The sequence below is a fragment of the Anomaloglossus baeobatrachus genome, chromosome 4 (assembly GCF_048569485.1).
Source record: "Anomaloglossus baeobatrachus isolate aAnoBae1 chromosome 4, aAnoBae1.hap1, whole genome shotgun sequence".
In the NCBI taxonomy this organism is placed as follows: domain Eukaryota; kingdom Metazoa; phylum Chordata; class Amphibia; order Anura; family Aromobatidae; genus Anomaloglossus; species Anomaloglossus baeobatrachus.
In genome coordinates this window covers 46,950,268-46,969,799 of record NC_134356.1, presented here as the reverse complement: position 1 = coordinate 46,969,799, position 19,532 = coordinate 46,950,268, and the positions used below count along the sequence as shown (strand labels likewise).

At 45.4% G+C, this 19,532-nt stretch overlaps 1 protein-coding gene across 3 annotated transcripts in view; it reads left to right on the top strand.

Annotated features, from left to right (window-relative positions):
- SGCD (sarcoglycan delta) overlaps positions 1 to 19,532 on the top strand; it is a 1,008,723-nt gene that overhangs the window by 835,120 nt on the left and 154,071 nt on the right. For all 3 annotated transcript variants that reach the window (XM_075344301.1, XM_075344302.1, XM_075344303.1), the window contains 2 exons: positions 7,418 to 7,505; positions 18,734 to 18,853. In XM_075344301.1, the coding sequence (XP_075200416.1) occupies positions 7,418 to 7,505; positions 18,734 to 18,853 (208 nt within the window). The remainder of the gene's footprint in view (positions 1 to 7,417; positions 7,506 to 18,733; positions 18,854 to 19,532) is intronic.

Below are 19,532 nucleotides of genomic sequence, written 5' to 3'. Positions count from 1 at the left end.
ATCTCTCTTGATTCAGCACCACCTTTGTTGCTCAGGCACTATATGTTAATACTGCGGGTTACTGATGGTGCTGAGAGAACAGAGACCGGCAGGGAACCAGGAGAAAAGAGACCAAGGAGATTGGTAAAGGTAGTAGTACTCTATTATTTCTTTTACATCCTTATGGCCTGTTTTTAAAAATGTCATTGGACTTGACAACTCCTTTAAAGAGGACCAACCACCAGAATTTTCAGATATAAACTAAAGCCAGGGCTATACTGACGCTATCATGCTGATTCTATACATACCTTTAGTTGTGAGATCGGATGTATACTTTCTGAAATATAGGCAAGTAAAGTTTGTGAAATGAACTGTTATTTGATTGACAGGTGCTACAGAATAATAGGTGGGTCGGGTTTTGCTAGTTATTCCCGCCCCTGTCTGACTGCCTGTCCTTCCTCCTCCTGTCCTTTCTCCCTCCTTTGAAATAGCAAAGACAGGGGGAAGAAGGACTGACAGGCAGGCAGGAGCGGGAATAACTAGCAAAACCCGACCCACCTATTAGATATTCTGTAGCTGCTATCAATCAATTAACAGTAAATATCACAAACTTCACTTGCCTATATTTCAGGAAGTATACATCCGATCTCACAACTAAAGGTATGTATAGAATCAGCATGATAGTGCCAGTATAGCACTGGCTTTAGTTTATATCTGAAAATCCTGGTGGTTTGTCCTCTTTAAGAAGTTTTATTGATTGCAAAGTAATGGCTTCCCAGACAGCTAAGCCCTTAAGCCCCCTTTTATCATTATATTTTATACTTTTTTCGGGGAAGTTTTATGTTTGTGCTAAATTCATTATGGCATTTGTGTCATTTTTGCACCAAATTTTCAGTCCCTGTTTTTTTTAGGTTTTCTCAACAATATTGACATAGGTCATCAATATGTTAGTCCTGGGCAGCCTCTTTAACCTGTGAAAAACATTTATCAATTAATAGGATTGGTGATAAATACTGATGGGCAGAGTTGCAGATACTGGGTTAAAAAAAAACCCGGTTCTGGATGGAATTAAACCCAGATATGTTGCCGGACACCGGTCCCTATATACGTCTATGGGGACCAGAATCTGGCACTTTAAAGGGAACCTGTCAGCAGAAATTTCGTCCAAAACCTAAAAGACTCCCTCTCTGCAGCTCCTGGGCTGCATTCTAGAAAGGTCCCTGTTATTATTGTGCCTCATGTGAGACCAAAATAAAGACTTTATAAAGTGGTACCTTTTTGTATTCAGATACTGTAAATGTGACACGGGGGCGGGCTTTCCGGCGTCCGTTATTCTGCCTCCTGGTCCTGTATGCCGCCCCCCATCGCTCCTTTCCATAGCTGATGCACCGCCCACTGCTCCAGCCATCCCCGCGCATGCCCAGTGCCAGTCTCACGGCACTGAGCAGTGTGACCGCTGGTGACGTGTGCGCAGGCAAGTGATTATGGGCGGGGCTGTGATTGTTATCAGCAAGTACCCGCCCATAATCTCGTGAGCGCGCAAACCTCACCAGCGGTCACACTGTGCTCAGGGTAGATGCTAGACTGTATGGGCTGCTTCCAGGGATGACGTCCCTTTTGTCACGCGATAGTATTTTGAACACGCCCCTATCAGAGGCTGTGTGTGCATCGCTATTGCTGTAAAAATAAATAAATAAATAAATTGGCTTAGGGTCCCCCCATATTATGATACCCAGCACAGATAAAGCATACGGCTACAGGCTGCAGCCCCCAGCTGTGCGATTATCTTGGCTGTGTATCAAAAAAAGAGGAACTGCATTCAGCTTTTTTTTTTAATTACTTAAATAAAGAATTTTTAAAAACAGCATGCGGTCCCCCACATTTTTGATACCCAGCCATGATAACTGACAGCTGGGGAGGCACATGCTTATTGGGCCCACCTGCCTAAAAATAGCAGCCTGCAGCCGCCCAGGATTGTCGCATCCATTAGATGTGACAATGCCTGAACTTTATCTGGTTCATCCCGATTTCCCTGGTGCGGTGGCAATTGGTGTAATAAGGGGTTAATAACAGCTCACAGCTGCCACTAAGCCCTAGATTAGTAATGGGAGGCATCTATGAGACCCCACCATTACTAATCCGTAAGAGTAAAGAAATAAAAACAAACACTGAAAAATTCCTTGGACTGTATGGTAAAGAGAAGGAGAGGCAGAAATATATATACTGAATATATATACACTGAACAATTTTCTGCAAACCGATATATATATATATATATATATATATATATATATATATATATATATATATATATATATATATATATATATGTGTGTTTGCTGGAAATTATTCAGTTCAACATAACTAGTGATCGAGTGCTATTTCTGCATGCAGTCATACAGGCATGACTGTCAATCACTCTGTAGCACCGCCCACTGGACTCATATGATACTGTACATACACAGGGAATTTCAATGAATAAAATTCTGAAACTTATCCCACAAAAATATATACATACCATATATATATATACAGTATATGCATAATCAATCTGAACGTCTTCACCTACCTGTAGATCACATACCTTTTTTAATATGACAGATTCCCTTTAGATTTGATTTTGCGATATACCGTAGATCCATGGGACGCACACATAATACAGCCTATGGGTGGCACCGTGGCTCAGTGGTTAGCACTGTATGGTGGCTCAGTGGTTAGCACTGCAGTCTTGCAGCGCTGGGGTCCTGGGTTCAATTCCCACCAAGGACACCATCTGCAAGGAGTTTGTATGTTCTCCCTGTGTTCGCGTGGGTTTCCACCAGGTTCTCCGGTTTCTTCCCACACTCCAAAAAAACATACTGATAGTAAATTTAGATTGTGAGCCCCAATGGGGACAGTGTTGCCAATGTATGTAAAGTGCTATGGAATTAATAGTGCTATATAAATGAATAAATATTATTATTATTATTATTATTATTATTATGCAGTGCCTTTATCATAGTGTTATACCATGAAGATATGATAATACCGTACAGTACTCAAAAAAAAAGTGCTAAACACTATCTGTACAATTTCTAAAGTGTTGGAGGGAATCTGGAAAGAGCTGTGCATGGTGAGGATTGCGGACACTTAATGATGGCCGTGTCCTCCTTTGACCGTACTACACTTTAGCGCCAGTTGTTAGTCACCAGACAGGATGCCCTTTTGTCTTTTTTAGTTTTACGACATTTAGCTTTTAGTCAGTTGACTGTATAAATGGTTACAGCCCTCCGGATATATCAGAAAGGCCGCCATTAACTCTTTCGTTTTCCGACACCGCCAGCGACAATTTGCCATAGGAATCCAACGACAAGTAACGTATGCTACGGATCAGAGTGCGGATAAACCGTCTTTACAGCTTCCTCGCCGGCAGGTTAATGATAAAGATTTATCCAGACAGAGGAGGTCAGCAGGATCACCATCTGCATCTGCGCTATCCGTGTCGTGTGTGCTGAAGACCAGACGTCCCCTCTCTGCCGGGAGTCACAGCCTCCTGGTGTCACCGCAAGACTAAGATCCCGGAACTCTCGCTCCGAGACCGGGGTCGAATTAAGACGCAAAAGTACTTGACACTTTCTAGATGACTCCAGTATTCCTCAGAATGAAAATAACTAATATCTATCGTATAAATACAGGCTTTTTTTTATGACCGAGATATATAAACCATCGGTGATATACTTTCCAGGCAGCATCTTGATTGGTTTGGTCCCAAAGGTGGTGGCCGGTGGACAGTTTTATTTCCAGATTCGACTTCCAACATATATTTATCTACACATGGTTGGGTTTCTTGTAAGAAAACCAAAACGGTCATTCAGCATCAGCGGTCTGGTTGAATAACTGAGTACAGTCAGGGGGCGAGACGTCTAATAAGATATATCACACCCGGCCACCACACGGGAAAGAGCATCTCGCCCGGAATACAAAAATAAAGAATCATCTGCAAATGTGAATTGTTGGGTCGTCCTTGTTAGAAATTTATTTCGACTTTTTCTTAGTTTTACCTGTACCATCGAGATCAGTTGAATTTTTGACGCTGCAGAACTTCTGCTCCATCTTGTACCTTAGTTTACTTGCTCTTTTTTCATAGCATTTTTATCTCGCTTTTGACCCAGTGTTTTTGTATCTGTTTCGTGTGTCGTCCTTTAAAGGGAACCTGTCACCAGGGATTTCCCTTATGAGCTGCGGTCACCACCGCATTCTAGAATACTGTATATAATAGCCCAGGCCGCACTGTATAACACAAAAACGCTTTTATTATTGTCACAGGTGACAGACAGTCATGTGATTTCTGGCAATAGAAGGTCACAGCGCAAAATGCTTCCTGACTTTACTATTCATTGTACTAGGTAGCTTTCATGCTGGATCTTCATCTCTTGCCCATTATAGAGTTCGCCTTCCACCCAGCTGCTGATCATTAGTATTCTCTTGATGCTTAAATGCTCCCTTCTTCCCTGGACTTGTGCTGGTGATATTATTCAGTTCATTCAACTCTGGTTGCAAACTGGTGGCTTTCTCTCATGTGTAGTATCGTTGCTGATGCTTAGCTGAACTTCTGCCTGAATCATCTGTGGATAAGTAGTTCATGTTTTTTCTCCTTGTGTCTTCCTTAGCGTGTTGTGGGTTGACAAAGCTCTCATCCCATTCTAGTGTTTAGTGGGGTTGACGAAGAGCTCATCCCATCCGGTCCCTATTTAGGGCTCAACACTAGGAATATCTAGGGTCAGGTATCCGGTCGGCGCATAGGTGCAGAACCTATCTAGGGTGGTGAGGGACCCCAGGGACCAGCTGTAGGTTTGGTCAGGACTCAGGAGTCACCATCTGCCCCTTCCCTAGATTCAGGGTTTCCCTTTCTTTTTGCCTTTTGCTTGGTAGTTCCCCGTACCTAGCGTAACAACTCTAGTCATCTAGGGGGCGGTCCGGTCTGATGGGTGTTGCTGCTCTCGGTCCGGTGCCTCCTCTCTTCTTGCGATCGCCATCCTCCTGCCCAGTCCTGTGTGCATGATGCGTCCTGTGTCATACAGAGAGAGGCCTCCATTGCACTCTTGCTCATGTGAACTTTGATCTGCCCTGCTAATGGCAGAGCAAACTACTGTAATGCACAGATGAGAGAAAAGGTCAAAAACAGCCCGTGCATGTGCATACAGTGCGTTATTCAGCACTGCCTGGGCTCATATACAGTAGTCTGGAATGCTGTATATAAGGGCTCACTGGTGGTGGCTGCAGCTCATAAGGAAAAAACCTGGTGACAGGTTCCCTTTAAATAAAGCTGTTTAGTTTTTGAAACTTCCTTGTATTGACATCATTAAGTGCAGATTACATGCATAAAATCCCCAGGTAAGAGACACACATGCGCTTTTGCTGCGATTCCACCTATCTTTTACCTGTGGATTTTCCACATCTAATGTAAGGGCGGCTTTGCACACTACGACATCGCAGGTGCGATGTCGGTGGGGTCAAATCGAAAGTGACGCACATCCGGCGTCACTTGCGATGTCGTAGTGTGTAAATCCTAGATGATACGATAAACGAGCGCAAAAGCGTCGTTATCGTATCATCGGTGCAGGCTCCGACTTTTCCATAATTGTGCTGCAGCGATGGTACGATGTTGTTCCTCATTCCTGCGGCAGCACACATCGCTGTGTGTTACGCCGCAGGAGCGAGGAACTTCACCTTACCTGCCACCGGCGGCTATACGGAAGGAAGGATGTGGGCGGGATGTTTACATCCTGCTCATCTCCGCCCCTCCGCCACTATTGGCCGCCTGCCGTGTGATGTCGCTATGACGCCGCACGACCCGCCCCCTTAGGAAGGAGATGGGTCGCCGGCCGGAGCCACGGTCGCAGGGCAGGTGAGTGCATGTGAAGCTGGCGTAGCGATAATTTTCGCTACACCAGCTATCACACGATATCGTACCTGCGACGGGGGCGGGGACTATCGCGTGCGACATCGCAGCATCGGCTTGCGATGTTGCAACGTGCAAAGCCCGCCTAAGTTTATGGGGAAAATCCATACAGAAAAATGAGTGTTCCCAAAAGAGAAATTGACATGCTGTGGCTTGGAAAAACACTACGCAGATCAGTTTATGCAGCGTAAAAAAAGACGCTCACTGGGCAAGAGATTTCTATACATCCCATCCACTTTGCATTTGCTGTAAAATACTGCACCCTGAATGCAAGTAAGGGTGTGGTTCCACATGCGTATAGCTTCCGGTGCGAGAGCATGGGAAGCGATATGCTAATAATGAGGGTCATGTGACTGTGATCTGATCTTGCGATGGTATCACAGCTGCGGAGAAGAGGGAGGGAGCACTTTCTCCCCATCTTCTCCGCTGCCTGTCTCTGCGTACATCGCACTGCGGTCGGATGACATGCGAGTGCAGTGCGATGTTTCACACACATCCATAGACTTGTATGAGGGAGCATGAGTCGAGAATCGCTGCCAAACGCAGCGTGCTGTGATTCATTTCTCATTCTGCTATGGCACGAGAAATCAATCGCAGGTTGACACTGCCCCATAGTTTTGCACTGGCGCAAGGAAAGGTTAAAGACTGCCCGCATGTGCGCACTACAATAATTTGATCTGTCCTCAGTAGGGCAGATCAAGACGTTCCTGCTCAAGACTGCAATGCCGACTTGTGTGGTTGACGTAGGACACATCATCCATACTCGGCTGGGTAGGAGGACGGCGATCGCAGCAGAGAGGAGGCGCTGAACCGGAGAGCAGTGACACCCATCAGACTGGACCGCCCCCTAGGTGAGTATTATAAAAGTGATTTTTACGTTATACAGCCTGGGCTCTTATATACAGTATTCCGAATGCTGTATATAAGAGCTCAGCGGTGGTGTCTGCAGCTTATACTCGCGAAATCTGGTGACAGGTTCCCTTTAAGGCAAGTGCCGAGATGGTGTTGTATAAATAGGGGAAATGATAGGCCCTAAATCTGAGTACAGTCATAGATAGAAAAAGGGTTTACAAAATAAGTCCCTATCCAATAGGGTCTTGTTTTGTGACCTCTTTTACTCAGATTTTCTTGTAACTTTTGATATTTGCATTCGAGTTAACCCATTATTCTCATTGAGGTGACAGATATTTTTTTATTTTTATAAAAAAAAAGAGAAAAACTCTATGGAAAGCTTACAAAGATATTTCTTTAGCAGGAATAGTGAAGAACTAATGGTCACCATCAGATAATTTTGAACAAAACCTTAAAAATGGTGTTTTCGGATTCTGGTATAGAAATGGTTCCTATGATGAATGTCTATTGTATGAATGACATAGTGCGTCCTCCTGGGTGTTTAATGATTAAGCAGTGTGAGCTGTTCCCAATGTCTTATGTGATCTTTTGGTATTGTAAATTATCAAGAGCTAATCCGTTCTCCCCGTGTTCTCGTACCCGCAGGGGAGCCCGTTATACCTTCAGTCGGATCGAAATATAACTCTCAATATTCTCAACGAGGATATGAAGCCCGTTACTCAACTTGTCACAGGTAAGAAAGTTTTGGGCAACGTCTTAACTTTCCAAGAAGGTCCATACAAAGACTGAGAAGGCGAAACAACTTCATGACAGGTTACGTAGATAATTTGGATTACTGCTAAAGATCAGTTCATCTTTACGCAAATCTTTTTTGGGGGATCAAAGATTCCAATTCAATGTAAAATATCTTTGAAGGTTTGAACTCCAAATTGCCTTTTGTTGCCCATGAAATAAGACCATTGGTCGAGAATATGTTTGTCACGATGACTCTGGGAAAGTGGGGAATCAGAGCCCCTAAGCTGTCCCTCAAGCTAGGAGGCCCTTTGCTATCCCTAAATTTAGGTATACTCCTGATAGTGAAGAAGCCCGAGTCTCCTTCCTGGCCCTGCTCCTGACCAGTCCTGATCTGTTTCCCCCGTCGCCCAGGAAGGGACAAAAAGACAAAAGGAGAAGGGCGGTCCTCGCACAATTGGTCGAGAATATGTTTGTCACGATGACTCTGGGATAGTGAGGAATCGGGGCCCCTAAGCTATCCCTCAAGCTAGGAGGCCCTTTTCTATCCCTAAACTTAGGTATACTCCTGATAGTGAAGAAGCCCGAGTCTCCTTCCAGGCCCTGCTCCTGACCAGTCCTGATCTGTTTCCCCCGTCGCCCAGGAAGGGACAAAAAGACAAAAGGAGAAGGGCAGTATACGCACAATCCAGTGGCTTAGACCTATAGGTACGAAATGACCAGATCCACTTATACTGAACTTGTCTTTATTAAAAAAAATTAAAAACATTGCTTGGTGTACTACGTCTTTCGGCAGTATATGCCTTCATCAGGTACATAATAGTCACTTTCTAGGAATTTTTTCCCACTCTGCATATTTGCCCATGGAGGGACAGGAAAGGAGTGTAATGAAAGTCACAGATATAGACAGACAAGGGGAAAAACAAAACTCTGTCACACAGCATGCACACACTTAAGTAAAAACAATAAGAGATTCAGGAGGAAACACAAGAGAAAGAAGGAAGCTACAAAACAACAGGGATAAACTCCACAACTGCACCAAGCAAATAGCACAATTTTCACCAGAGAATCTGGGACACTACACCTCACGGACCAACATAGAATCTATAGCTGGCATGGGTGGAAGGATTCAACCAGCATAAATAGGAGGGAACAGATATGCTAAACCTCCCCAGCACATGTGACTAGCAAAGATTAACCACACCTATTAAAAAGCACCACTAAACACAATTTTCATCACATACCAAAACAGAATAAACTATAGCTGGCATGGGTAGAAGGATTCAAACAGTATAAATAGGAGGGGAGCAGATGTGATAGGTCTCCCCACAACATATGATTAAAGAGTAAGCAGACTAGCAGAGAATATCTCTGGCTAGCCTGCCTATGAATCAGCACAGAACAGGTTGATGCCTGAGTCTGCCTGTGTTGATCCTAAACACCAGAGAAAACATCGGGCGGAGTGTCAGAATTTCCAATGTGAACAGAGCCCGACGACGTGATGACAGTCTGTGAAGTTTGTTCAAAACTCAGTATTGACAGTGACAGTGTTGGACAAATTATGCAGTTTGTTTTTTTTTCAATTTTAGTAATTATCCACTGCCTTGAAAAAGTATTCATACCCTGTGAACTTTTCTGCCACAAACTTAGATGTGTTTTATTGGGATTTTATGTGCTATACCAAAACAAAATAGCAAGCGGAAGCGAAACACGTGTTGAGGTGCAGGGCAGCGTGTACAGTCAGGTGGTCTTTTGGTGGGTTACCGGCATCTCCTTGCAGCGGTTTCTTTCCCTTAAGCATGTAGCTTTAACCCTTTTACATCTACCGCTGTCATTATAATTCCTGCCATTTCATGATATGGTCTCTGGATGATGCACTAGGATGTAATGTTACATTTGGTGAAAGTTGACTTATGTGTATACTGTTTTCTATGAAAATACCTATAACAGTTAATTATAAAATTCTAGCTGTTATTACACAGATAGGTAACTATACTGGTATATATACAGTTGTTAACTCTCTCTTACTATCTGCCACTGCATTATAGTAATATAAAAATGCCATTCAGGCTATTAAACAGTATATCACTATAACTTCTAGTTTTACTACATTGCATGTTATATTCTTATTACAACTGTCATTGCATGTCTTTTTGTATTATCCTTGCAGTCACTATGTGATTTAACTATGTGAGTGGCCAGGCTGGTTATATTGAGACTATCCATATAAAAACCATGCAACTATGCAGCTGTCCATCCTGACCACTTCTGGTCTCTCATTAACTACATTGATTATGCAGTTGAGACCTTGTCGTACATGTAATCCTGACACGCACGGCTGCCCTGTTTTTTGTGCTTGTGTGCATTGTTTTTAAATCTCACTTTTTGCACTTTACTGTGTGTTCCTATGTCGCATTGTCCTAAAAATAAAAAATATTTTGTAATTTTTGCAAATCTTTTTGGCACATAGCCTTTATTTCTAAACATATTGATTATATGAACAGAGTCAGTTTGAGTATAGGGAAAGAGATTGAGACAGACGGAGAAAGAGACAGTTAGAGACAGACAGGGAAAGAGACAGACAGACAAAGGGATAGAGAGAGACAGAGAGATATATACAGAGGGGGAGACAGACATTATAATTACATTTATATCTATTTGTTTTGTGTTTTTTGTGTGCAGAATACATTTTTGTTAATACATTCTATTTTGTTAACAACAGTTATTAACCCGGGCGAAGTCGGGTAGTACAGCTAGTACTGTATATAAGAGCCCAGGCCGATCTGTGTAATGTAAAAAACACCTTTATAATACTTAACTAGGGGGCGGTCCGGTCCAATGGGTGTCGCTGCTCTCTGTTCGACACCTCCTCTATATTATACAATCGTTGTCCTCCTGCCCAGCCCTTTGTGGATGACATGTCTTGCTTTAGCCACAAAGAGGCCACCATTGCGCTCTTGCCCATGCACAATTTGATCTGCCCTGCTGAGGGCAGATCAAAGTACTGTAATGCGCATGCGCGAGGAAAGGTTAACAATGGGCTGCCCATGCACATTATTCCAGTATTTTGGAATGCTGTATGTGTGACGACCTGGACTAGCCAGGTAGTCACAGTTAGAGCCCCGCATAACACCTGTCCCCTAAAAAGGTGTCATCTGTCAACCATTAAAACCTAGTCACCTCCCTCAGAGCTTGATGGACACACCAGGGGGCAGAGCCAGGCGGTTGGCCATGCCCACCGAGGAGTTCAGAGAGCCTGAGGCAGGAAAAAGAAAACAGTCTAGTCTAGTCTGAGTTGAGTTTGAGAGTGCGGTGGAGGAGGACAGCTCTGTAACAGACTGACAGGTGCCAGGGTTGGAGCCCGGGCACCTTTGGCTAGGAGGCAGACGGTGGCCTCAGCCTGCAGGAGCCGGGAAGATGGCTCGGTTCAACCGTGGTGGACCGGGACAGGGTAGTGGCCCGCCGGTACCGACCCGGGGAACCGACTCGGAAACCGGAGCACAAAGGGGGGTATTCAGACCCTGAAACAAGGTCCAGAAGCCACTGGACTGAGTTAATTAACTGATTGCGGTCTGGACTATAGGTCCTTTCCCACCCAAAGTCCTGACTGAAGATAACAGCTCAACGAGGGGGATAGAAAGCCACCGCACAGGCAGAGAGATCCCACGGGCCAGCATCTGTGGGAAAAAGGGCTCTCCCGACATCCACAAAGCCGAGGAGCGGACTTCCGACGCTGAAGCGCAGGTAGCCCACAAATACACAACACGGTGCAGGAGAAAGGCAGAGACCACCAACCGGGTGGGGGACCAGACACAGCCGGCTGCGGGCACCGACAACCATCAACTTGATTTACCAGAGACTCGTGTACGTTACTAACCGTGAGTACAACAGTGCCCTCCAGCCGCGCACCTCCCTGCACCGCCCAACAAAACCCCAACAGGTCCCGGGGCCACCACCCCTGCCCACGGAGGGGTTAACATCTTGCTGCGTAACATCTTCCCTCGGGTGCCCAGTAACCGCAGCGGTGATGTCCACCTTCACCACAACCCGTGGGTGGCGTCACAAACTCAAACACAGCTCCGGCCGAACACCTACGTCCCCCTAAAAGCGTCAGCCCCCCTTTCAGATCGAAGTGGACCACGGGGCCCCCGGGTCCAGAGACGCTCGAGCCACCACCCGGCGAGTACGGATCTGAGCGGCTCGTTTGCCGCCGAGCACGGGGTGGTACATAAGTAATGCTGTACTTGGTGACAGGTTCCCTTTAAAGTGTTTATAATGCCCCAATCCTTGACGACTTTGGCCATGTTCAGTATTTGGTCAGTTGTACATCAGTATTTATAAGCCAAAATCAGGAGAGGAACAATCAGAGGAAAAGTATAATTGAAACATGTCTCCACTTCTGCATTTTCCACCCACTCCTGGTGCCAAAATACTGACCCAAGACTCAAAGTGTGAACATAGCTTTACAGTCACACTGGTCAGTACTGCTGTGTAATATTCACCATGATGCTACATATAAACAGGGGAGTAGGAATCAATCATGTCTGTGTATGGGAGATATCATAGCAGCTAGTATTCACCCACCAGCTCAGAGACAACTGAAAATTTACAGTAAAGATAGAGCCTGCTAAGAGAGGAGCAGATCACTTCACGCCACCTTGGTGCATGGTCCAGGTCAGTAGTATCTGGCCATGGACAGGAGCTGCTCGACTTTCCTCACCTTTCAGGTCCCCAGGTTTGGCTTATGATAGCCAGAGAGAAGAGTTTTTGGTTCAGCTCACCTTTGGATTTGCTGTGGTGGATTTAGATGATCAGTGTGCGGACAGTCAGCGGGCTGGTTCCCGGGAATTCAAACAAAGAAAAGATTTTAGTCCAGCACCTCAGGATGGATTATTCCAATTCCAAAATATTCAAGGACTTGATAAAATCATTATTTTATTAGTCTATAAAAGTACAAAAAATTATAATCATTGTGTCTTACGCGTTTCAAGCCTAAACAGGGCTCTTACTCATAGCAATGCTACCACTGGTCCCTGGAGTCCCTCACCACCATAGATAGGTTCTGCACCTATGCGCTGAGCCGGATACCTGACCCTTGGTATACCTAGTGCTGGGCCCTCTAAATAGGGAACAAGTGGGATGAGCTCTTTTGTTAACTTTAGAAGACACAAGGAGGACACACAGGGGAAAAGCATAGATTACTTATCCACTGATGACTCAGGTAGAAGTTCAGCAAAGTTTCAGCCACGACACCACAGATGAGTACAAGCCACCTTCTTGCAAGCAGAGCTTTAATGAACTGAGTAATATGACCAGCACAAGTCCAGGGAAGATGGGAGTATTTAAACACATGGAGAATACTGATAATCAGCAGCTGGATGGAAGGAGAGCTCTGCTGAGTCTTCAAGGGTAAGAGATGAAAACCCAGCATGAATACTGACAGCAGGAACAATGGAAAGCCAAGGAGCATTTTGCGCAGCCAAACTCTTTGACCTTCTATTACCAGAAACCACATGACAGTCTGTGACCTGTGACACAGCTCTGACATCACACCCTGTCAAAAGAGCAGAGCGGAAAAAAGCAGCCTCTCTGACAACCTACTGTCAGTGGAAGCCGCAGAATCACCATCGGTAGTGGTCAGTGTCGGCAGAGATCGGCGCCGGGCACAACAGGCCAGTATTCAGCAACTGTCTACCTGTTAGGGGTACTTTGCACGTTGCGACATCGCTACTGCGATATCGTCGGGGTCAAATCGAAAGTGACGCACATCTGGCGCCGGTAACGACGTCGCAACGTGTAAAGCCTAGATACGCCGATAAACTATCGCAAAAGCGTCGTAAATCGGTGATCTGTGTAGCGTCGGTCATTTTCATAATGTCGCACCAAAAGGAGATACGATGTTGTTCCTCGTTCCTGTGGCAGCACACATCGCTGTGTATGAAGCCGCGGGAGCGAGGAACATCTCCTTACCTGCCTCCACCGGGTATGCGGAAGGAGGTGGCCGGGATGTTTACGTCCCGCTCATCTCCGCCCCTCCGCTTCTACTGGCCGCCTGCCGTGCGACGTCGCTGTGACACCGCATGACCCGCCCCCTTAGGAAGGAGGCGGTTCGCCGACCAGAGCGACGTCGCAGTGCAGGTAAGTGCGTGTGAAGCTGCCGTAGCGATAATGTTCACTACGGCAGCTTCACAAGATATCCCATGTGCGACGGGGGCGGGGACTATCACGCTCGGCATCGCTAGCATAGGCTAGCGATGACGCAACGTGCAAAGTACCCCTTAGTGCTCAGGCACATTGTAAAAATCGAAAAAGTCCCGAATATTCCATTTATCTCTTTTACTAACTCAATCCTTTCATGTGTAAACGTTACTTACCACCAATTGTTAATTTGCCGGTATGTAGTGTATACATCTTCTCCTGTCCTTGCAGGAGACCCATATATACCAGTGACTTACCATAAGTACCTGCCACACAGGAGTGATTTGCTTACTGAGTTTCCTGCGACAGTGTCTTGCATGATAATTACATCTCTCTGGATATGTAAGGCCATAGATCAATATCTGTTGTCTGTTCTAAGTAGGCCATTCATGTCATTTATTTTATATAGCGGCCCTTTTGTTCCTAACCCGAACCGGTATTCAGTATTCTCGTTTTTTACAGTAATAATTTTTCAGATTTTTAATACCGGTAACCTTTTATAATAATAGAGAAAGGTTTCCGAGCGGTAGATCTTTGTTCTAAAGATCCTGCAGCTAATACAATAAATTCAAGGTACTGTTCACTGGAGAATTAAAGGGATTTTGTCCTATTTTTTTTTATCTCAAGTTCAAATAGGTGGAGCAGTGGGAAAGAGCACCCTCTGAGAGATTTAACACTTTTAAGAAGAATTTGTAGAATGTGCGTAGACGACCATAATATGACTTGTATGTTCAATTGTTCTCTAGTTTTCTCCTCTGTAGGCTCTGACTCTAATTTTCAGTTGTCTCTGAGCTAGTGGGTGGTGACCAGATAATGCCTCCCGTACACTGCACACAGAGACATAGTGAGATTCTGACATGTTCAGAAACAGCAGCTGCATGAACAGTGGCGTAACTAGAGTTTGATGGGCCCCGGTACAAAGTTCAGACCTGGGCCCCCCCTCCACGTACACCGACACTTGGGGTACGGGATAATGACACTGACACTCGGGTACAGCATAATGACGCTGACACTTGGCTCTTACCCTCAGCACCCAGCTTTCCTATGTTCTGATATCCATCTTGTCCTCGGCACCCAGCTTCCCCATGCTCTGCTATACATCATTCCCTCAGCACCCAACTTTCCCATATCAGAGCATGGGAAAGCTGGGTGCTGAGAGAAGATGTATAGCAGAGCATGGGAAAGCTGGGTGCTGAGAGAATATGTATAGCAGAGCATTGGAAAGCTGGGTGCTGAGGGAAAGAGTATTTATCCCTCGCCACAAAACATTCCCATCCCCTGATTGTATCTTTGTCCCCCCTTGTATATAGTTCTCCAAATACTATAATGGCCCCCACATAGCCTTCCAAATAGTATAAAGGGTCCCACATAACCCTTCATATATTAGAATGCAGCTCCATAGTCCTCCATGCATTATAATTCACCCCATAGTACTCAATATATAATACTGCACCACACAGTCCTCCATATATTATAATGCACCCCATAATCCTCCATGTATAAAGTAGCCCTTCAATTATTATCATGAATTTCCCATAGTCCTCCATGTATTATAATTCACCCCATAGTTCTCCATATATTATACTGCACCACATAGTCCTCCATGTTTTATAATGCACCCCATAGTCCATGTATAAGGTAGGCCCCATCATCCTCCATATATTATGATGTAGCCCCCATAGTCCTATATGTATTACAATGCAGCCCCATAAAACTTCATATTGTATTATGCAGCCCCATACTCCTCCATGCATAATGCACCCCTATATTCCATGTATAATGTGTCCTTCATTTATAATGTAGCAGCCAGCCTCTCCAGGCCTCCATGTATAATAATGCAGCCAGCCTCCCCAGTCCTCCATGTATAAAATAGCAGCCAGCCTCCCTAGGCCTCCATGTATAATATACCAGCCAGCCTCCCTAGGCCTCCATGTATAATATAGCAGCCAGCCTCCCCAGGCCTCCATGTATAATATACCAGCCAGCCACCCCAGGCCTCCATGTATAATAATGCAGCCTCTCCAGGCCTCCATGTATAATCATGCAGCCTCTCCAGGCCTCCATGTATAATAATACAGCCTCTCCAGGCCTCCATGTATAATAATGCAGCCTCCCTAGGCCTCCATGTGTAATAACGTAGCATCTCCAGGCCTCCATGTATAATAATACAGCCTCCCCAGGTCTCCATGTATAATAATGCAGCCTCCCCAGGCCTCCATGTATAATAAGGCAGCTTTTCCAAGCCTCTGGCCACTGTGTACTCACTAATTTATTTTTAAAAAAAAAACACACAACAAGTACTCACCCTCTCTCTTCTTTCCACCGCTGCTCTGTCTTCACGTCTCCTCGTTCCACCGCTGCTGTCCTCACCGCTTTCCTCTTCCACCGCTTCTTGTCCTCCCCTCTCCTCATTCTCCCGGTGCTCCGGTCGGCGTCCTCCCATCCTGTGCTCTGTGCACTCAGCACAGCAGTCGCACGGAAGTGACGTCACCGCGCAGGCACAGAGGGAGAATGGTGATGCGGCACCGGCCGCGCTATGCTTCATCATTACTGTGCGCGGTGACGGGGGAGTCGCCGCAGCCGCTAACACCAGGCAGGGGGCCCCGATGCCGCCGCTGACACCAGGCAGGGGGGCCCGGTGTCGGCGGCGGCACCGGGTCATATAGCGGCCGCGTGGTCTGTGACAGATCAGCGCAGCTCCTCTCTCTCTCTTAAAGGAGATGGCTGCTGATCTGCCGGGCGGCCGCCGGGCCCCTAACCTCCCGGGCCCGGTCGCAATGGCGACCGCTGCGACCGCGGTAGTTACGCCCCTGGGCATGAATGATATTATACAGCAGTGCTGTGCAGCGTCTCTTTACCCTTCTCACTCATTCTGCTCCTTCCTCCTTCACCCACCTCCATATACACTCTAGTGATAGGAATAAGCTTGTATAGACCAGTGGTGAATCTAATTAGTTTTGAAGGACCAGTGTTGCTTTCTTAGTAAACGGTGAATGTCAGACCCCTACGGTTCTAACATGTCACTTACTCTAGACCATATCCATTTTAAAGGGGTTGTCCACAACTTTTACTTTGATGGCCTATCCTTAGAATAGGTCATCAATGTCTGATCGGCCAGGGTCCGACACAAACTGTTCTCGGTGCCAGCAGTGTCAGCACACAGAAATGTACCAAGATCCTGACATGTTTGGGAACAGCAGTGGCATGAATGATATTACACAGCAGTACTGTGCAGCGTCTCTTTACCCTTCTCTCTCATTCTGCTCCTTCTTCCTTTTCCCACCAGCCTACACACTCGAGTGATAGGAATAACTTTGTATAGACTAGTGGTGAATCTAATTAGTTGTGAGGGATCAGTGTTTCTGTCAGACCCTTAGGGGTACTTTGCACGTTGCGACATCGCTAGCATCGGCTAGCAATGCCGAGCGCGATAGTCCCCGCCCCCGGCGTCACAGCGACGTCACACGGCAGGCGGCCAATAGAAGCGGAGGGGTGTAAATGAGCGGGACGTAAACATCCCGCCCACCTCCTTCCTTCCGCATAGCCAGTGGAGGCAGGTAGGAGATGTTCCTCGCTCCTGCGGCTTCACACACAGCGATGTATGCTGCCGCAGGAACGAGGAACAACATCGTATCTCCTATTGGTGCGACATTATGAAAATGACTGACGCTACACAGATCACCGATTTTCGACGCCTTTGCGATCGTTTATCGGCGCATCTAGGCTTTACACATTGCAACGTCGTTACTGGTGCCGGATGTGCGTCACTTTCGATTTGACCCTGACGATATCGCAGTAGCGATGTCGCAGCGTGCAAAGTACCCCTTACAGTTCTAACATCACTTATTATAGAACATATCCCTTTAAAGAGGTTTTCTGCTACTTTTACATTGATGGCTTATACTTAGGAGGATAGGTCATCATTGTCTGAATGGTCAGTGTCTGATACCAGCTGTTAGATAGAAAGATAGATAGATAGATAGATAGATAATGATAGATAGATGGAATAGATAGAAAAATAGATAGATAAATGGAATAGATAGATGGATGGATAGATAGATAGATAGATAGATAGATACATAGATACATAGATGGATGGATCTATTTTACGCTAACATTTTAAATAAAGTGATAAACGAGGGCTGTAGTCGGGGGGTGTTTGTTCAAATATTTTTTTTTTCTATTTCCAACTACTGGGTTAGTAATGGGGCTAGTCTGCTAGACGCCAACCAATTACTAATACCTGGGCTTGATGCCAGCTATCAATTCACAGCTGGTATCAACCCCATATATTACCCTGTTTGCCACCGCACCAGGGCAATGGGAAGAGTCGGGTTCAGGCTCAGATTTGGCGCATCTAATAGATGCACCACTTCTGAGGCGGCTGCGGGCTGCTATTTTTAGGCTGGGAAAGGAAAAATAACCATTGCCCTTCACACCCTAATAATATCAGCACCCAGTTGTCTGCTGTACCTTGGCTGGTTTTGAAAAAATGGGGAGAACCCTAAGCCATTTTTTAAAATTATTTCTTCAAGAATTAGAAAAAATCAGGATGGGATCCCCTCCATTTGTCAAAGCCAGCCAAGGTACAGCCGACAGCTGTGGGTTGCAACCTGCAGCTGCTGCTGTACCTGTGCTGGATCTGAAAATTAGCGGGGACCCCACATCATTTTTTTTTCTTAAATTATTTATTAATTCTGCTAAATAGCTGTACAAGCGATCTAGTGAAGGAGGCCTAAGAAGCATCAGCATTTTCTCTGTGTGCTCTGCATTTTTCTCCTGCCAGCTTCTCTTCCTCCATTCGCCATAGGCCTTTATAGGTACTGCATACAGATTTGTAGACAGATTTGAGCAGTCTTTGAACATGAATGGTTATTGCAGGAAACAAAACAATGTCTGCTAAATGGAGAAAGAAGAATATTTATCTGATAAGATATATTACAAAGTTTCTTCTTTCCATCTGTACTATTAATGGAAAAAAATGTGTAGTGAATAATAAATAACTATCTCTACTTTTGTTTTTCTACGCAGCATCTGACGGTATTCGGGCACGAGGGAATAATCTGGAGGTAGTGTCAAATAAAGGAAAGCTACTTTTTTCAGCAAATGACAAGGAAGTGGTTGTTGGAGCGGACAGATTGCGCGTTTTAGGTACGTTTTTATTAATATATTTAAAATGCTTAGTGTCATGATCAGCCTTTCAAAAACTGCTAAAGGGATTGTTCGGATTAACCATGAAACAGCACCACCTCTGTCCACAGGCTATGCGTGGTATTGCAAGTCATCTCCATTCACTTTAATCGAGCTGAGCTGCGATAACAGACGCAACCTAGATGTAAAATGGGCCAAAAAACTGGCGTCCATTCCACGTGCCACATTTATGGACTTAGACACTGTTTATCCCTCGGTTGTTGAGAAAAGGGGGCATAGATGAATTGGAAAACTAGTCAGATTTATTAATGGCACAATCTAACATAAAGTAAACAAACCAAGAGTTTTTATTTTCATGGGGTCAAACGCTCTGATAGAGAAGGGGTTGTCGTATTAGTAGACAATCCCTTTAATAAGAGTATGAATACATTTGCCCTAATGTACTAGTTTAGAGAAAATTAAAGACGACTTTTCACTCCATTTTTGTAATTTAAACAGAGTACTTCACCCAATTGCTGGTTCCCCATTCATTCTGGAACAGTTTTTTCTTTTTCTTCTGTGATCCTTAGGGTACCATCACACTTTAGCGACGCTCCAGCGATCCCACCAACGATCTGACCTGGTCAGGATCGCTGGTGCGTCGCTACATGGTCGCTGGTAAGCTGTCAATCAGGCAGAT